The sequence below is a fragment of the Lepidochelys kempii genome, chromosome 24 (assembly GCF_965140285.1).
Source record: "Lepidochelys kempii isolate rLepKem1 chromosome 24, rLepKem1.hap1, whole genome shotgun sequence".
In the NCBI taxonomy this organism is placed as follows: Eukaryota; Metazoa; Chordata; order Testudines; family Cheloniidae; genus Lepidochelys; species Lepidochelys kempii.
In genome coordinates, this window is record NC_136403.1 from 11,830,680 (window position 1) to 11,849,964 (window position 19,285).

General features: G+C 52.8%; 1 protein-coding gene across 3 annotated transcripts in view; it reads right to left on the reverse strand.

Moving 5' to 3' along the window:
* Positions 1 to 19,285, reverse strand: part of CADM3 (cell adhesion molecule 3) — a 155,710-nt gene that overhangs the window by 84,338 nt on the left and 52,087 nt on the right. For 2 of the 3 annotated variants that reach the window (XM_073322545.2, XM_073322543.2), the window contains exon 2: positions 14,569 to 14,682. The exons of the other annotated variant lie outside the window; for it this stretch is intronic. In XM_073322545.2, coding sequence (XP_073178646.1) covers positions 14,569 to 14,682 — 114 coding nt within the window. The remainder of the gene's footprint in view (positions 1 to 14,568; positions 14,683 to 19,285) is intronic. 3 annotated transcript variants of the gene reach the window in all.

Consider the following 19,285-nt stretch of genomic DNA (forward strand, 5'->3'; position numbering starts at 1 on the left):
GCTCACACTCAGTGCTCTGAACATGCTCACGCCACTACGCTGGACCACGCATGGTGATTTAAACAGCTGTGGGTCTCAGAAAAGTCCAGCCCTTGGTGAGGAGGAGTTTCCCCAGCTGTGGGCAGAATAGGGTTGCCGCCTTTCTATTTGCTGGTAACCGGATCCCCCAGGCCCTGTATCCTGCCTGCCTCTTCCCAAAGGCCTCACCCCTGCTCCTCCTCTTCACCCAAGGCCACACCCCTGCCCTACCTCTTCTCTAAGGCCCTGCCCCTTCTCTGCCTCTCCCCTAGGCCCTGCCCCCTTCTCCACTGCTTCCCCCCAAGGCCCCATCCTGCCTCTTCCCCCAAGGCCATGCCCCCGTCGCTCACTCCTCTCTCCCCGACCCCTGCTGGATCTCTCAGGGAACCTGCCTGCAGGTAGGAGGCGGCCTCAGCTGAGCAGGGACTGGCATGGGTTAATGACCTGGTGCCTCCCCTCAACCTGCTGCGGTAACCAGACTTTTGGTTCAGATGACATTTAGAGTTGCCAGGTCCCCTTTTCAACTGGACTTTCCAGTTGAAAACCAGGCACCTTGCAAGCCTAAATGGCACCCAGACAAGGAAGCCAAAAACTGGACTGTTCAGGTAAAACCCAGATGGGTGGCAACACTAGGGCAGGATGCCACACACTTTACCAGGTGGATCAGTCATCTTGAGCACCTGCTGCTTGTTTGTGAGGGTAGCACACAGAGCTGGGCAGCAGCCAGAGGAATCTTAGACACATTAGTGCCCACAGGAGAGGCACAATTTCAGCTCAGGAGGTTCTAGGGTCCCCCTCACTGATGTCCAAAGTATTGTTAGAGGCCCAGACCCAGGGTAAAGGGACGGTGTCAGCCTCTCCCATGCTTGTCAGATCACTCAAGATTTCTCTTGTTGTGTTTCTGTAACCCACACTCCTCCTGGGTGTGCTGTTCTGTCCCATCTAGTGGCACCGAGACCACTTAGAGCAGTGGTTCTCAAACTTTTGTACTAGTGACCCCTTTCAGACAGCAAGCCTCTGAGAGCGACCCCCCCTTATAAATCAAAAACACTTTTTTATATATTTAACACCATTATAAATGTGGAGGCAAAGTGGGATTGGGGTTGGAGGCTGACAGCTCATGACCCGCCCTGTAATAACCTCATGACCCCCTGTGAGGCTTGACCCCCAGTTTGAGAACCCCTGACTTAGAGAGAGGGAAAGAGATTAATGAGTTTGCTCTACAGCCTTAGCCAGTTGGCTTTGAGCTCATGTGGTAGAGGCTCATGCTTTAAGCTCCAGAGGTCCCCGGTTCGATCCTGCGCGCCAACGACCCAGGTCTGTTGGTGTTACACGTCTTCCCACAGATGCTGGTGCCCAGCACAGCATGGGGGCAGGTGTGCGTGTGGCTCCTGTTGCTGATTCAGTGTGCAGCCATGGACATACACAGGCCATACATAGGCCATACTCTGGCCCCTGTCCCACAAGTCCATGACTAGGAGAAGCCTCCCACCCTTGCCCTAAGCTGGCTTAACAGCCACCAGCTTTGGACAAGCCCCAGCCTTCAGGTTGGGCAGCCCGGCCCCCCACAGCAGTAATCCAGGTGCACAGCAGGAGAGATGCTGGTCCAGGCAGAGCAGACAGGGCTGGGTCTGAAAACACTGAAATCTCTGCTAGGGTGTGTCACACGGATCCCCAGGATAGATGCTAAACCCCCAGCTTTGGAACAGTCTCTTGGAGGAATTCCTTCAGGGTGCCAGGCCCCCACAGAGTCTCACTCTCCCTTCAGGGTCGGCCATGCGGATGCAACACCTCCTGAGACTGAACCTCTTGGCTCCAGCACTCCTGCTTCACATCATGAGCTCTGCTCAGCAAGTCCAACTGAGCTGCGTTCCTAGGAGAGACTTGTCCACTCTGCAAGGACTGGTGCACCCCAGCAAGTATTTGCAATGATCCTCACACAGATTTCCAAAACAGCTGGGTTTATCAGTCAGCTGGAACACAGCAGTGGGAGTCCGTAGGTTAGCACAGAGACAGGAAGACATTCTGGTCAGCCCAGAGCCCAGCCACGCTGTAGTGAAGTCCATATCCAGGCTCTGTCGGTCTCTTCCTGACCTCCTCAGTCAGTTCCCAGGTGACAGCTAGGACTCCTTCCAGCCCTAGCCAATTCTTACCCCTCACACCTTCCCCACCCTTCCTTCTCCAGCTGGGGTCTTTGCTCTGTCTCCCTGCTGAGAGGTGGGGAAATACTCCTGCCTGTGGATCCTTGGTTGCTAGGTGTAAATATCCTGGTGACTGAGTTTGCCATTGCCATTGTCTTCTCAGATTCTCCACTGACATGGGGTCAGCCTCAGCCAGCCCTTTTTAATGGGCCATTCAGGCTCAGACAGGCAGATGATGTTGATACCTATGTCTCCCAGCCTGCCCTGAGAGCAAACAGTGCTTTCCCTCCACATTCGGTAGCTTTGAAAAACATAATTGAAAGTGAGGGGGTCAGGACATAAAAATACTACAGAAAAGTCCACTTGATCACAGGCCCCTTCCAAAGAACAGCGCACCTCATGCGCCCCCTTCCCCCTTCCCCCCTCCCCATTCTCTGAGCTCCTCCAGCCAGGGAAACCCACCTGGAAAGGATATGAGACAACTCTGTGAGGTGCCTGGGGATTTTCTTGTTACTGACCCAGGAAGGGGCTGAGCCTGAAACTCACAGATGAGCAGATTTTCAAAAGAGCTCAGCAGCCCTGAGCAGCCCCCATTGATCTCGGTGGAAGAGGGGAGGGGGCGTTCTCTGTGGGGGGGAGGCAGGGGAGAGGGAAACTCTCCTTTGTTCTCTTTAGTGGGGAGAGAAGAAAGGGGGACTCTCCCTTGTTCTCTGTGGGGGGAGGGGAAAGGGACTCTCCCTCATTCTTTGTGTGTGGGGGGAGGGGGAATCTCTATTGCTCTCTGTAAGGGGAGCGGAGGGAAATTCTCCATTGTTTTGTGGGTGAGGGGAAGAGAGGGAGACTCTCCATTGTTCTTGGTGCGGGTGTGGGGGGAAGGAAAGGGGGACTCTCCCTTGTTCTCTGTGGGAGGAGGGAGGTTCTCCATTGTTCTCTGTGTGAGGGGAGGGGACAGAGACTCTCCATTGTTCTCTGTGGGGAGGAGGCAGTATGATGGCATGTACCAGGCCCTTTGAGGCCCCCTGCTGGAAGCCTCAAACTCCTACCACACCTTGACCCAGAAAAGGAGCCATAAAGGTGGGTCCTCCAGGCCTGCCTAGAGAGGCTTCAGCAAAACAGCCAATCAGAACGCAGCAGGCCCAGTTAAAAGGCACTGCAGGGTGGGCATAAGCAGTTCAGTTGCTGGCTGGTACCAGTGGAGCTGGGGTGCTGCTCCTTGCTAGAGCTCCCGTGAGAGCTTCAGCCCTGAGGAAAGGGTGATGCAGAAAGGGCTGTGTGGGAAGTGGCACAGGGAAGAGCAGCAGCAACAACTGTTACAGGAAGCAGCACGTGGCTGATATTTATAGGGTCCCTGGGTTTGATCTGGAGTAGTGGGAGGGCCTGGGTTCTGGGCTCCCCCGGCAGAGTAGCCAGAGCCCCAAGAAGGGGATAAGAGCTGTTCAAAGGCCCAAGGGATGCATAGGATGCAGAGTCTCCAGCAAGAAGGCCCTTAGGGCACTGCTCTATACCAGGGCAGGGACAGATTGAAACTATCCCATAAGGGGCTGAGAACTGAGCCCAGAGACAGGGCTCAAGACATTACCCAAGGCACTGTGACATGCCCTGTTGGACCTTTTACCCCTCAAGTGGTTTGTTTGTTTGTGGGCTCAGGCATATAGACTATGCGTGGCTTAGCTGAAGGCTGAGCACCTAAAGACCCAACATGGGGCACTGCAAGCAGAGAGAAGGCAGGTCCACAGGCACGCGCCGGAGGTGCTCACGAGCGGCCCCGGCACGGGGATTCTCTATTGTTCTGTGGAGGGGGAGGGGGCGGAGTGGGGTTCTCCATGACAGTGGGAGCTGCTGGGTGCTGAGCTCATTTGAAAATCTTGCCCATAAGAAGCAGAGTGTTTGTAGACCAGGTTGAGAAAGGTGCCTGCTCACAATACTGCTCTGTGCACACACACACACACACACATTCCCCTTCCCCCTCCAAAACACAGACACACACACAGACAGAGGTCCCTCACAATAAACTGTCCATCTCTCCTGGGACAGCCACAGCCACCCAGTTCCCAGTTGCTCCTGCCTCCACACAGGTGCAATGCAGGCTGAGCAGTGGGTCGCCCGAGCCAGCACTGCCCTTGCTCGGGGCATGGAGCTGACACTACATACCCATAGCAGCCATGCCACAAGAGCAACAGGCAGAAGGAGCCTCCCAGGCCCCGAGCAAAATCATGCCCCAGGGGATGGCTAGGACCTGAGTTCACTGCACAGCAGCTGCCTCTGAAAGGAAGCTCAGTGCGAATGCAACACGCCATGCATGGGGAGAGGGCCTGGAGCCATGCCAAACACAGCCCCTGAGGCTGCTCAGAAACCTGGTGCCTGCAGGCGACTGGAGAGGGAGCAGATGCAAGCATGAGTTGACCAAGGGGCATCCAGCTAGACAGCTGAGAATGATGAGGGCGGCTGCAGGGCACCTGGGGAAAAGTAGCCTGCTCCATTCTGTAGCACCCCCAGGCAGTGCCACCTGGAGAGGTGGTGGCAGGTTTAAATCGTGCTGAGCAAAGAGACAGGCTCATTGACAATCTCAATGCTGCCCCATGTGCAGTGCCATCTGAGCACTGGCAGAACCAGCTCCGTGGGTTACAGATCCTGTGCTGACAGGATAGAGTCTCACTGACACCACAGGGCCCCTCTACCTGGGGCCCCACTTGTGGGTGGTTCCTGCCTCCTGTCTGCATTGTGGGGGGCCAGGACCACAGAACTGGGCTCTTTATTTCCCACAACAACTCCAAGACCCTGGGAAGCGCAGCACAGGGGAGCCCCAGCCCAGGGCATTGCCTTCTCCTGGCTGTTTTACTCAGCACAAGAGGGGGAAGAGCTAGAGAGAGACCCGGGGCACAGATAGAGACTCTGGACAAGGGCTAGGGGGCCAGGGTGGAAGAGTGGCGACAGCAGGAGAGATCTGGCCAGGGAGGCCCTAAGGGCAGGCCTGGGCACATATCTCCCCAGTACTGATGCCATTTGACATTGGCCTCCTCTTCCACTCCTGCATCTCACAGACCAAGCCCCTGGCTACAGTACATGCTGTAAGCCCTGCTCACTGCACAGCACCCCCAAACTCCCAGGGCTCCATCACTAGCACCTGCCTTCAGCTCCCTCCGCAGGCTGGAGCCCAGTGCCTCAGTTTCCCCTATATTCTTCCTGGCTGCCCTGAGTGGGGGACAGTGGGAGGACTAAGCCCTGGTCTATAATAGAAAATTAGGTCGACTTAACTATGGGCAAGTCTACACTACAAAATTAAATCTACCTAAGTTACGTCAATCGGTTTTACGTGTCCACACTATGCTCCTTGTGTCAGTGGTGCGCATCCTCACCAGAAGTGCTTGCACTGATGTAACTGCCAGCATGGGACATTGTGGGATGGCTTCTGAAAGGCAGCAACAGCCAAAGTAAGTAACGCAGTGTCTACACTGACACTGCGTCACCCTAACTACTTCGACAAACACTACTCCTCTTGCGGAGGTGCAGTTATTAAATCAGTGTAGTGTGCAATTACATCGATGGGAGCAACATTTTAGTGCAGACGCCTACAGAGTGAGGTTGACATAAGCTGCCTATGTGAAAAACCCACAACTCTGAGTGGCACAGTTAAGCCAACCTAACCGGCCATGTAGACAGCACTAGGTTGATGGAAGAATTCTTCAGTCAACCTAGCCACAGCCTCTGGGTTTGCTCTCCAAGCAGACTAAGACACATGGGGGAGGGTGTTGTGGCATCACATAGCTGTCTGACTATTATTAAATGCTCATTAAAAACGACTGGCTGAGGCCAACCCCCTATTAAAGGAGACTCCCAGAAGACAGTGGAGAATTCAGTCACCAGGATGTTGACATTTAGCAACCACACCCCAGAGGGAGAGGGATTTCTCCACCTCTGATCAGGGAAGCTGAGCAAAGAGCCCAGCTGGAGAACAAAGTACAGGGAGGTGGGGGAGAAGTGCTGGCTCCTGGAGGAAGCTGGGAGCTCTCTCACCTGGGAACTAAGGAGGTCAGAGAGAGGGATGGAGCCTGGACCTGGGCTCACTATAGCATGGCTGGGTTCTGGGCTGACCGGAACGGTCTATGCTTTAACTTTCCTGTCTCTGTGCTAACCTATGGGCTCTCAATGCGGTATTCCAGCTGTCTGATAAATCAAACTGTTTTGGAAACGCTCTGTGAGTGTCCCTGTAAACACTGGCTGGGTGCATCAAACCCTGCAGAGTGGACAAGCCTCTCCTAGGAGTCTGGCTTAATTGGACTCGCTGAGCAGAGCTCACGGTGTGAGGCAGGAGTGCTCAGTCCCAGGAGACAGCAAGGCCGCGTGGCCAACCTGAAGGAAGAGGTTCCTGCAAGAGACTGTTCCAAAGCTGGGAGCGCAACACGGATCCGTGACAACGGTACACCTCCAGCAGCAGTGCCAGCGCGAGGGGGAGGGGAGCAGTGAATGGTGCACACCGAGGAGCAGTACCAGACCACAGGGAACAGAAAGCAATCGACAGTACTCAGACAGCAGCAGTACCAGGGCCAGGGTGCTGGGGATGAGGAGCAATAGACAGTACTCACCCAGCAGCAGTACCAGGGCCAAGGCACAGGTTTGGGGAGCTGTGGATGGTAAACACCCAGCAGCAATATCAGGACTCGTGCTGTGCCCCCCCCCTCTTCCTTCAGAGTCAGCCACGTGGCCTCGCCACCTCCTGAACCTCTGGGCTCCAGCACTCCTGCTCCACACCGTGAGCTCTGCTCCGCAAGTCCAACTGAGACAGACTCCTGCAGAGACTTATCCCCTCTGCAGGGATTAATGTTCCCTTGCCAGTATTTAGAGTGATCCTCATAGAGCACTGTTGGTTTTATTAGTCAGCCGCAAGAATCATAGAATCATAGAATATCAGGGTTGGAAGGGACCCCAGAAGGTCATCTAGTCCAACCCCCTGCTCAAAGCAGGACCAATTCCCAGTTAAATCATCCCAGCCAGGGCTTTGTCAAGCCTGACCTTAAAAACCTCTAAGGAAGGAGATTCTACCACCTCCCTAGGTAACGCATTCCAGTGTTTCACCACCCTCTTAGTGAAAAAGTTTTTCCTAATATCCAATCTAAACCTCCCCCACTGCAACTTGAGACCATTACTCCTCGTTCTGTCATCTGCTACAATTGAGAACAGTCTAGAGCCATCCTCTTTGGAACCCCCCCTTTCAGGTAGTTGAAAGCAGCTATCAAATCCCCCCTCATTCTTCTCTTCTGCAGGCTAAACAATCCCAGCTCCCTCAGCCTCTCCTCATAACTCATGTGTTCCAGTCCCCTAATCATTTTTGTTGCCCTTCGCTGGACTCTCTCCAATTTATCCACATCCTTCTTGAAGTGTGGGGCCCAAAACTGGACACAGTACTCCAGATGAGGCCTCACCAATGTCGAATAGAGGGGAACGATCACGTCCCTCGATCTGCTCGCTATGCCCCTACTTATATATCCCAAAATGCCATTGGCCTTCTTGGCAACAAGGGCACACTGCTGACTCATATCCAGTTTCTCGTCCACTGTCACCCCTAGGTCCTTTTCCGCAGAACTGCTGCCTAGCCATTCGGTCCCTAGTCTGTAGCTGTGCATTGGGTTCTTCCGTCCTAAGTGCAGGACCCTGCACTTATCCTTATTGAACCTCATCAGATTTCTTTTGGCCGAATCCTCCAATTTGTCTAGGTCCTTCTGTATCCTATCCCTCCCCTCCAGCGTATCTACCACTCCTCCCAGTTTAGTATCATCCGCAAATTTGCTGAGAGTGCAATCCACACCATCCTCCAGATCATTTATGAAGATATTGAACAAAACCGGTCCCTGGACCGACCCTTGGGGCACTCCACTTGATACCGGCTGCCAACTAGATATGGAGCCATTGATCACTACCCATTGAGCCCGACAATCTAGCCAGCTTTCTACCCACCTTGTAGTGCATTCATCCAGCCCATACTTCCTTAACTTGCTGACAAGAATACTGTGGGAGACGGTGTCAAAAGCTTTGCTAAAGTCAAGAAACAATACATCCACTGCTTTCCCTTCATCCACAGAACCAGTAATCTCATCATAAAAGGCGATTAGATTAGTCAGGCATGACCTTCCCTTGTTGAATCCATGCTGGCTGTTCCTGATCACTTTCCTCTCATGCAAGTGCTTCAGGATTGATTCTTTGAGGACCTGCTCCATGATTTTTCCAGGGACTGAAGTGAGGCTGACTGGCCTGTAGTTCCCAGGTTCCTCCTTCTTCCCTTTTTTAAAGATTGGCACTACATTAGCCTTTTTCCAGTCATCCGGGACTTCCCCGGTTCGCCACGAGTTTTCAAAGATAATGGTCAATGGCTCTGCAATCACAGCCGCCAATTCCTTCAGCACTCTCGGATGCAACTCGTCCGGCCCCATGGACTTGTGCACGTCCAGCTTTTCTAAATAGTCCCTAACCACCTCTATCTCCACAGAGGGCTGGCCATCTCTTCCCCATTTTGTGATGCCCAGCGCAGCAGTCTGGGAGCTGACCTTGTTAGTGAAAACAGAGGCAAAAAAAGCATTGAGTACATTAGCTTTTTCCACATCCTCTGTCACTAGGTTGCCTCCCTCATTCAGTAAGGGGCCCACACATTCCTTGGCTTTCTTCTTGTTGCCAACATACCTGAAGAAACCCTTCTTGTTACTCTTGACATCTCTGGCTAGCTGCAGCTCCAGGTGCCATTTGGCCCTCCTGATAACATTCCTACATGCCCGAACAATATTTTTATACTCTTCCCTGGTCATATGTCCAACCTTCCACTTCTTGTAAGCTTCTTTTTTATGTTTAAGATCCGCTAGGATTTCACCATTAAGCCAAGCTGGTCGCCTGCCATATTTACTATTCTTTCGACTCATCGGGATGGTTTGTCCCTGTAACCTCAACAGGGATTCCTTGAAATACAGCCAGCTCTCCTGGACTCCTTTCCCCTTCAAGTTAGTCCCCCAGGGGATCCTGGCCATCCGTTCCCTGAGGGAGTCGAAGTCTGTTTTCCTGAAGTCCAGGGTCCGTATCCTGCTGCTTACCTTTCTTCCCTGCGTCAGGATCCTGAACTCAACCAACTCATGGTCACTGCCTCCCAGATTCCCATCCACTTTTGCTTCCCCCACTAATTCTTCCCAGTTTGTGAGCAGCAGGTCAAGAAAAGCGCCCCCCCTAGTTCGCTCCTCTAGCACTTGCACCAGGAAATTGTCCCCTAAGCTTTCCAAAAACTTCCTGGATTGTCTATGCACCGCTGTATTGCTCTCCCAGCAGATATCAGGATGATTAAAGTCATCCATGAGAATCAGGGCATGCGATCTAGTAGCTTCCGTGAGCTGCCGGAAGAAAGCCTCATCTACCTCATCCCCCTGGTCCGGTGGTCTATAGCAGACTCCCACCACTACATCACTCTTGTTGCACACACTTCTAAACTTAATCCAAAGAGAGCATTGGCAGTCCATAGATTAGAACTGAGACAGAAAGCTTAAAGCATGGACCGTTCTGGTCAGCCCAGAGCCCAGCCATGCTGTAGTGAATCCCATATTCAGTCTCTGTCTGACTACCTTAGTCAGTTCCCAGGTGAGAGTCCCCGATTCCTTCCAGCAGTCAATCATAGAATCATAGAATATCAGGGTTGGAAGGGACCTGAGGAGGTCATCTAGTCCAACCCCCTGCTCAAAACAGGACCAATCCCCAACTAAATCATCCCAGCAAGGGCTTTGTCAAACCTGACCTTAAAAACTTTAAGGAAAGAGATTCCACCACCTCCCTAGGTAACGCATTCCAGTGTTGCACCACCCTCCTAGTGAAAAAGCTTTTCCTAATATCCAACCTAAATCTCCCCCACTGCAACTTGAGACCATTACTCCTCTTTCTGTCATCTGCTACCACTGAGAACAGTCTAGAACCATCCTCTTTGGAACCCCCTTTCAGGTAGTTGAAAGCAGCTATCAAATCCTCCCTCATTCTTCTCTTCCGCAGACTAAACAATCCCAGTTCCCTCAGCCTCTCCTCAGAAGTCATGTGTTCCAGTCCCCTAATCATTTTTGTTGCCCTTCGCTGGACTCTTTCCAATTTTTCCACATCCTTCTTGTAGTGTGGGGCCCAAAACTGGACACAGTACTCCAGATGAGGCCTCACCAATGTCAAATAGAGGGGAATGACCACGTCCCTTGATCTGCTGGCAATGCCCCTACTTATACAGCCCAAAATGCCATTGGCCTTCTTGGCAACAAGGGCACACTGTTGACTCAAATCCAGCTTCTCGTCCACTGTAACTCCTAGGTCCTTTTCTGCAGAACTGCTGCCTAGCCATTCGGTCCCTAATCTGTAGAGGTGCATGGGAATCCTTCCATCCTAAGTGCAGGACTCTGCACTTGTCCTTGTTGAACCTCATCAGATTTCTTTTCGCCCAATCCTCTAATTTGTCTATGGCCCTCTGTATCCTATCCCTATCCTCCAGCGTATCTACCTCTCCTCCCAGTTTAGTGTCATCTGCAAACTTGCTGAGGGTGCAATCCACACCATCCTCCAGATCATTAATGAAGATATTGAACAAAAACGGCCCCAGGACCAACCCTTGGGGCACTCCGCTAGATACCGGCTGCCAACTAGACATGGAGCCATTGATCACTACCCGTTGTGCCCGACAATCTAGCCAGCTTTCTATCCACCTTATAGTCCATTCATCCAGACCATACTTCTTTAACTTACTGCCACGAATACTGTGGGAGACCTTGTCAAAATCTTTGCTAAAGTTAAGGAACAACACGTCCACTGCTTTCCCCTCATCCACAGAGCCAGTTATCTCGTCATAGAAGGCAATTAGATTAGTCAGGCGTGACTTGCCCTTGGTGAATTCATGCTGACTGTTCCTGATCACTTTCCTCTCCTCTAAGTGCTTCAGAATTGATTCCTGGAGGACCTGCTTCATGGTTTTCCCAGGGACTGAGGTGAGGCTGACTGGCCTGTAGTTCCCAGGATCCTCCTTCTTCCCTTTTTTAAAGATGGGCACTACATTAGCCTTTTTCCACTCGTCTGGGACCTCCCCCGATCGCCATGAGTTTTCAAAGATAATGGCCAATGGCTCTGCAATTACATCCACCAACTCCTTTAGCACTCTCGGATGCAGCACATCTGGCCCCATGGACTTGTGCTCGTCCAGCTTTTCTACATAGTCCTGAACCACTTCTTTCTACACAGAGGGCTGCTCACCTCCTCCCCATGCTGTGCTGCCCAGTGCAGCATTCTGGGAGCTGACCTTGTTCGTGAAGACAGAGGCAAAAAAAGCATTGAGTACATAAGCTTTTTCCACATCCTCTGTCACTAGGTTGCCTCCCCATTCAGTAAGGGGCCCACACTTTCCTTGACTTTCTTCTTGTTGCTAACGTACTCGAAGAAACCCTTATCCCCCACCTTCCCCGTCCTTTGTTGTCAAGCTGGGCTCTTTGCTCAGCTTCCCTGCTGAGAGGTGGGGAAATCCCTCTCCCTGTATGTCCTTAGTTACTAGGTGTCCATGTCCTCATGACTGGCTTTGCCACTGTCTTCTCAGATTCTCTTTTAATTTGAGGCTGGCCTCAGCCAGTCCTTTTTAATGGCCCATCCCAGCTCAGACAGCTAGGCAACATTCAAACTGATGTTTCTTAGCCTGAGAACATTGCCGCACCAGCATCAACTTTCTGGATACCACAATCAGCTTCAGCAATGGAACCCTACAGAAAACCAGAGAAGAAACCCACAGATCCAGTAACCACCTCAAACACACCAAGAAATCTGTTATTTACAGCTAGGGTGACCAGTCAAGACGTGTGAAAAATTGGGACGGGGGTGGAGGGTAGTAGGCATTTATATAAGACAAAGCCCCAAATATCAGATCTGTCCCTATAAAATCGGGACATCTGGTCACCCTATCTACAGCCAGGCCCTTGGATACTGAGGAATATGCTTGAAGGAGGAAGCCTAGGACACACCCCTTAACACATGTAAAACTGCCTTCACCAAACAAGGACACTCCACCAGAGAAGTAGATCACAGCCTGGAATGGGCCACCAAAAAACCACAAGAGAACCTGCTTCAATATAGGGAACAAAATCTTCAGAGCGCACTCATCCCTAGTCGTCACCTATCACCACACACTGGAACCCAGACGGGGTTATCATTAAACAATTACAACCCATACTCAATGGCAAAGTTCCCTCTATGTTTTTTACATCCATGTGCGGAATGAATTTTGTTATGTGCACCAATATGGATGATGTGTGGTGGGGGCTGAAGGGTTCGGAGTATGGGAGGGGGCTGGGGATGAGGGGTTGGGGATGAGGCTAAGGGCTAGAGCAGAGGGGTGGGGTGTGGGGGGGTGAGGGCTCTGGCTGGCGATGCGGGCTCTGGGGTGGGGCCAGGGATGAGGGGTTTGGGGTACAGGAGGGCGCACAGGGCTGGGGTGCAGGTGGGTGAGAGGACTCCCCCGCACTCCTCTCTCGCCGCAGCAGCCTGGGACTGGGGGAGAGTGCCGTGCAGCTTAGAGGGAACTTAGCTCAATGGGGATGTTACATGTCATGGCTCCTCTCCTACCTTCTTCCCCACAGAAACTGCACAGTCTCTAGTTCTTGTTCCTTCACCGGACCCTTTTATTTTATGTTCCCTCCAACATTTCTACAGCAATCCCTGTGCAACAGTCTATTTACAGCACCAACAGCCCTTTTAGCCCTCTCCCCAGGACCTGTGGGAAATGAAGGTCTCCCTCCTGAGACCTCGGTGTAACTGGTTTCGACTAGCCTTGGTCCCCTCTCTTCTTCCCCTCCCCCATGGGACTTCCTTCCTGCCTCCTTGTCAGCTCAGCCAGATGGTCTAATTACCTCCCTCAGTTTTCTCAAGGGGAACTAATGAACATCAGCATGATCAAAGGACAGGCTCACCTGTGTGCATGCACCCTGCACTCTGTCACGCACCTCTACCCTTGCCTACTGCTGACGTTCCTTCTGCCTCTGGCCTGCCCTTCCCTAGAGGAGGTGCCAGGTACCCCTTTCCTGTGCTCACCCCCAGGGTGATTATCCCCCCTCCACCCACCGAAGTCACATTTTGTGGGTGGGGGGACACCCCCATGATTCTGTTTTGGCCCACTGATCTTCACACCAAGGGCAACTCGAGGGTTTCACTCCTCCTTATCGCAATATTTGCTTTGCAGTGGGGTCTGTCCTGTCCCCTCTCCATGTTGTTCCTCTGTGCACTCTTGCTCTCCTAGTCCTACCCACTTATCTCAGGGCTCCTCTTCTCGAGGCCCTGGTAGCGAACCTTCCGAGGACAGCCCATCCCACTCTGGTATGTCCTGCCTTCCCTTTTCTCCTAATGCCTGCTTTGCTAATTCCTCCTCTTTTCCGCTTGGGAACGTTTATTTCCTTTTGTCACCCTCGACTTGCATCACATTGTCTAGGGTTCTCCTGCTCCTCTACTTCAAGCCCCTTTCTCTATCTCTGACCAGTTCCTTTCTGCCATGGACCCCAACTAAGCTGCTTTCCACTTAAAGGGGAAGGGGCTCCAATCCATCCCTACCACCACCGGTTGTGGCAACCTATCCACAACCCCAACCCATTTCCAACTCTCTCCGGACCTTCAGGGGAATCTCTGCCATTGGGCAGAGCTTTCTCTCCCCATGAATGCACTCCAAACTCAGCCTTTCTCTGGGAAGGATCCAGTGTAGCTTTACCACATCTTTCCTAGCCAGCAAACATCCTGATGCAGTGTCCACTAGGCCTTTCTCCCATCCACTCCCAACCTTCATCGAGACGGTTGGCATTTTCCTCTGTAGCAGGTCCCAGTCCAACTACAACGTTGTGCCAGTCCAAGGTCCATGGATGGGCAGTCTCTTTTTATAGGCCATGTCTATAAAAATCTTCTTCCTCAAACTCTTCCATGAGTTTGACTGCTGCCTCCAGGATTGTGGGTTGGTACCTCCTCACCGAGACACGGGTGTTCTCTGGGAGGCCTTGTAGAAATTGCTCCAGGATTACGGAGTCCATGATTTTGCCCATAGTCTGCTTGCCTGGCTTCAACCACAGGGTAGCCCAATCAGTTAGTTAACCTTTGGGCACATGTCCTGGCCTGTACATCTCCAGCCTATCTAACAGCCCGAAACACCTGCCAATATTTCTCCGTAGACAATCCCACTCGGAGGAGCATGGCTGCCTTAACGACATCAAAGTCCTTTGTCTGTTTGTCACCCAAGGCCATGCAGGCCACTTGAGCTCCCCCGCCAAATAGGTTGTTGGCGGGGAGGGGGGGCACATTCCTCTGTCCCAGCCAGCTCCCATTGCTACCCTCTCAAATGTCATTTACACAGGCCAACCCCCAGGCTCCGGTTACCGTTCCCCGTACCGGAACTCACCAGTGTCTGAAGCAACTGCTGCTGCACTCGTGCTTGCTCCCTGATAAATTTCTGCAATCTCCTCTGTTGCTTTGCTTGCCAGGCCAGCAGGGATTGTCTCTCCAGCTGGTGTGCCTGTTGGAAAGATTGCATGCTCTGTTGCAGCTTCTTCTGCTGGTCCACCAACCACTGCAGAGTCTGCTCCATCGTACGGGTGCCAATTATTTGCAGCAGCCTCCCCCGTGTCTCTCAGTCGCCACAACTGGGAAAGTCAAGACCCTGGACAAGCCCCCACGTGTCACAGGGTATGGCTCCCCTCCCACCTTCTTCCCCACAGAAACTGCAGGGACTCCAGTGGCTGTGCCTTCACCAAACCCTTTTATTTTAAGTTCCCTCCACCATTTCTACAGCAATCCCTGTGCAACGGTCTATTCACAGCACCAGCAGCACCTCTGGTCCTGAAAGGAACAGAGGTCTCCCTTCCCTGTGGTCTCAGTGTAGCTGGGCTCAACTAGCTCTAGTCTGGTCTGGTCCCATCCCATCCTGTCTCCCTCCCCGCCCCCCCATGGGACTTCCTTCTTGGCTTCCCATCCCAGCCAGCCACTCTGATTCTCTAACTACCTCCCTCAGCTTTCTCAAGGGGAACTAAATCACATCGGGTGATCAGAGTGCAGGCTCAACTGTGTGCACCCTGCACTCTGTCACAGGGGACCGCAGCCTGGAAGAAATCTTTCCTAAATCCCCTCTTCTGGCCTTCAAACAACCCATCAGCCTCACCAACTCATCATCAGAAGCAAGCTCCCCACAAACCAGGACCCAAGAGTGGCACCAGACCCAGCCAGAACAACAGATACAAAATCTGCAGACGTATCACCACTGCTACGATGATCAATAGCTCCCACAAAATATCTTTCAAGATCCATAGAATCATAGACTATCAGGGTTGGAAGGGACCTCAGGAGGTCATCTAGTCCAACCCCCTGCTCAAAGCAGGACCGATCCCCAATTTCTGCCCCAATCCCTCAAGGATTGAACTCACAACCCTGGGTTTAGCAGGCCAATGCTCAAACCACTGAGCTATCCCTCCCCCCCATCTAAAAAAATTAAAAAAATATAGAATATCAGGGTTGGAAGGGACCTCAGGAGGTCATCTAGTCCAGTGGTCCCCAACCTTTCTTGTGGGAATAGCATATTGCTATTCCCAGAAGACTGTGGCGGGCGCCAGACAACCCGCTGTCAAAATGCCACCACAGAGAAGCACCACCGGGAAGAAGTGCTGCCGCCGAAATGCCGCCGAGAAACGGAGACGCTTCTCGGCAGCAAGGTGTCCTGCGGGTGCACAAAAACGCCCCGGCAGGCACCATGGCGCCCGCGGGCACCCTGTTGGGGACCCCTGATCTAGTCCAACCACTGAGCTATCCCTCCCCCTGATCCTGCAAGAGCTATCCCAGTGTACTAAATGCTCCAGTAACAACTCTGAGGGTGAAACGAGACAGACAATCACTGTGTTCTCAAATGAACTCACACTGAAAAACGCTAAAAGACAAAAACACCTGTGGGCAAATGCTTCAAAAAGTGATCACTCTAACCTGGTCTCTCAGTTCTCATCCTCAGAGGACACCTGCACAACACCTTCAAAAGATGAGCCTAGGAGCTTAAATTCGTAAGTTTGCTACACACTGAAAATCATGGACTTAATAAAGACACTGGATTTATGGCTTATTACAACAATCTGTAACCCCCAAATACCCCTTTTTGTCCTATGACTGCAGTGATATTAATGAGCCACTCTACCTTGAATGGTCGCTTAGAATATGTGTTAACTCCTTATGCTAAATAATCGGTTCCAATTTGTACTTACAAAAAGAAAAGGAGGACTTGTGCCACTCTGAGAACTTTCCCCAGACCTGAAAAAGAGCTCTGTGTTAGCTCAAAAGCTTGTCTCTCTCACCAACTGAAGTTGGTCCAATAAAAGATGTCCTTTTCCCCTGCACTCGGTAACTATGTGAAAGACAGGGAAAATTGATGCACACATAGGGGTTATAAAAATATTATAGAAAATTCCAGCTTTGTCATGCATAGCCAAGGCACTGGGGACAGGGAGCAGTAGACAGACAGTACACATCCAGCAGCTGTACCAGGTGAAGGGGCAAGGAATCATAGAATATCAGGGTTAGAAGAGACCTCAGGAGGTCATGTAGTCCAACCCCCTGCTCAAAGCAGGACCAAGCCCCAATTTTTGCCTCAGATCCCTAAATGGCTCCCTCAAGGATTGAACTTACAACCCTGGGTTTAGCAGGCCAATGCTCAAACCACTGAGCTGTCCCTCCCCCCAAGGAGCTGCTGATGGTTTCTTCCCCCTCTCAATGGCCCAGAGACATGGGAATCACCAGACTGGATGAGACCCCACCCATCCAACCCTGGCTCCCAATGCGAGATGGCTGCTTTGGAGGAATGTGCATGTCATAGGTGCTGACTCTGTGGGTGTTCTGAGGCGGGAGCACCCACGGAAAAAAATGGTGGGTGCTTAGCACCCACTGGCAGCCCCCCATCAATGTCTCTCCCTCCCCCAGCACCTCTTGCCCGCCAGCGGGCTCCGCCAATCAGCACCTCCCCCTCCCTCCCTGCACCTACCACCTGCCATGAATCAGCTGCCGGAAAGGGGGTGGAGCGAAGGCGCAGCGCGCTCAGGGAAGGGGGCAGAACTGAGCAGGGAAAAGGCAGGGCAGGAAGAGGTGGGGTAGAGCAAGGGAGAAGGAGTAGAGCGGGGGCGGGGTCTGGGCAGAGATGAGGGGGAGCACCCCCCCAGCAGACTAGAAACTCAGCACCTATGGTGCAAGTTCCACACAGTGGGCAGCGCTTGGCTTGCATGCCCCAGGTGGTATGGTCATGGCAGACCCACAGAGTAGTTAAACTACATACATTAAATACTCCTGCTGGAAAGTTGCAATGTAACACCACTTTAGTACTTACAACTCAAAATAACCCACAAGAACTCCAAAACAGAAAGAGAGAAAGCAGGCTGCTCCCTAAGTGAGCCACAACTCCCCCTCCCCCACTAATATAGGCTGCCCAGCTGCAGACTGTCTGCTACTAGGTCGCAATTGCATGCTTCCCTACAGAGCCCCCATGCAGGACCAGGAACCCCTGAAATTTGAAGTGACTGCCTACAATTTTAACAGTCCTCAATATACCATCTCAGGGAAGCCTCCTGGTCACTAACAGAGGCTGGCTTCTGCCCTGATGAGGAAGGTTTCATATCCTCTCTGCCTTGCCCTCTGCCCTCTCTCATGGCTCCTCCTTATTGTTTGGGCTCCCTCCTTGTGAGGCCTGCCAGAGCCCTTGCACACACCCCTTGCTGGCAGAAGATACTAGGGTGACCAGGTGTCCGGTTTTTGACCTGCCTTAGCCCGCACAGTGTGCTGCTGACTGGGAACCGCCCCCACTGCGCCGCTAACCAGGATCCACCTGAGGTAAGCCCATTCTCCAACTCTGAGCCCCAATCCCCTGTCCCAGCCCTGACCACCCCCCCCCCAAACCCAGAGCACCCTCCTGCATCCCAAAACCCTCATCCCTGGCCCATCCCAGAGCTAGCACCCCCAGCCAAACACCCTCACCCCCGCCTGCACCCCAACCCTCTGCCCCAGCCCTGAGCCCCCACAAACCTGGAGCACCCTTCTGCATCCCAAACCCCTCATTCCCAGCCCAACGCCCTCACCCCCTCCTGCACCCCAACTCCCTGCCTCAACCCGTAGCCCCCTTCCGCACTCCGAATCCCTTGGCCCCACCTCCCAGTCTGGAGCCCCTTCCTGCAAGCCAAACCTCGCATCCCCAGCCCCAGCCCAGAGCCAGCAACCCAGCCCAGAGCCCTCACCCCAACTCCCTGCCCCAGCCTGGAGCCCCCTCCCACACCCTGAATCCCTCATTTCTGGTCCCACCCAGGAGCCCACACACCCCGTTAGAGCCCTCACCCCCTCCCCCACCCCAATCCCCTGCCCCAGCCCAGCAAAAGTGAGTGAGGGTGGGGGAGAGCGAGCCAGTGAGGGAGGGGAAATGTAGTGAGCAGGGGCGGGGCCTCGGGGCAGGGGGGTTTGTTTTTTTGCGACTAGAAAGTTGGCAATCCTAGAAGATACCTCTGACTGGGAGGGGTTGGGTCCAGCCTACCCTGCCTGTGCTTCCTCTCTGAGCTGATGGACTTTGCTGTCCAGCTGCTGGTATGAATCCTCAGAGGGTGCTGCTAGGGACAGTGAGTTACACACAAAGTGAAAGGGGCTGAGCTAACTGGGAGGAGCTGTATGATGCCCTTCGCCTTATCCACGAAGGCCAGCCACCCTTCGCTCACTTTGACCCAAAGGAAACCCTCACATCTTTAGAAAGCAAGCCCCTTCTCTGACATCCCCTTGCATTGAAGACTAACAGCCTCCCACTGCTGTGTCCAGAGGTCCCCACCTTGTGCCCCCTGATGCCAGCCAACACCCTGCACACCCATTTTTCAAAGCAGTTTTCTGAAGATAACCCCCACTCAGCAGGAACTGGTCATCAGCCACAGTCCCCAACCCTGTGCAGGAGGGGGAGGAGGTGACTAATAGCCATCTTTCTAATGTTTAACTGCCAACCACCATATAGACTTTTACAGATCAGTTGATGTCCAGCCCATCCAGGCCTCATTTTAAATCCCTTCTTATCCATTTACCCTCGCCATGATATACAAATGTTAAGCTTCAGACCCAATCCCATA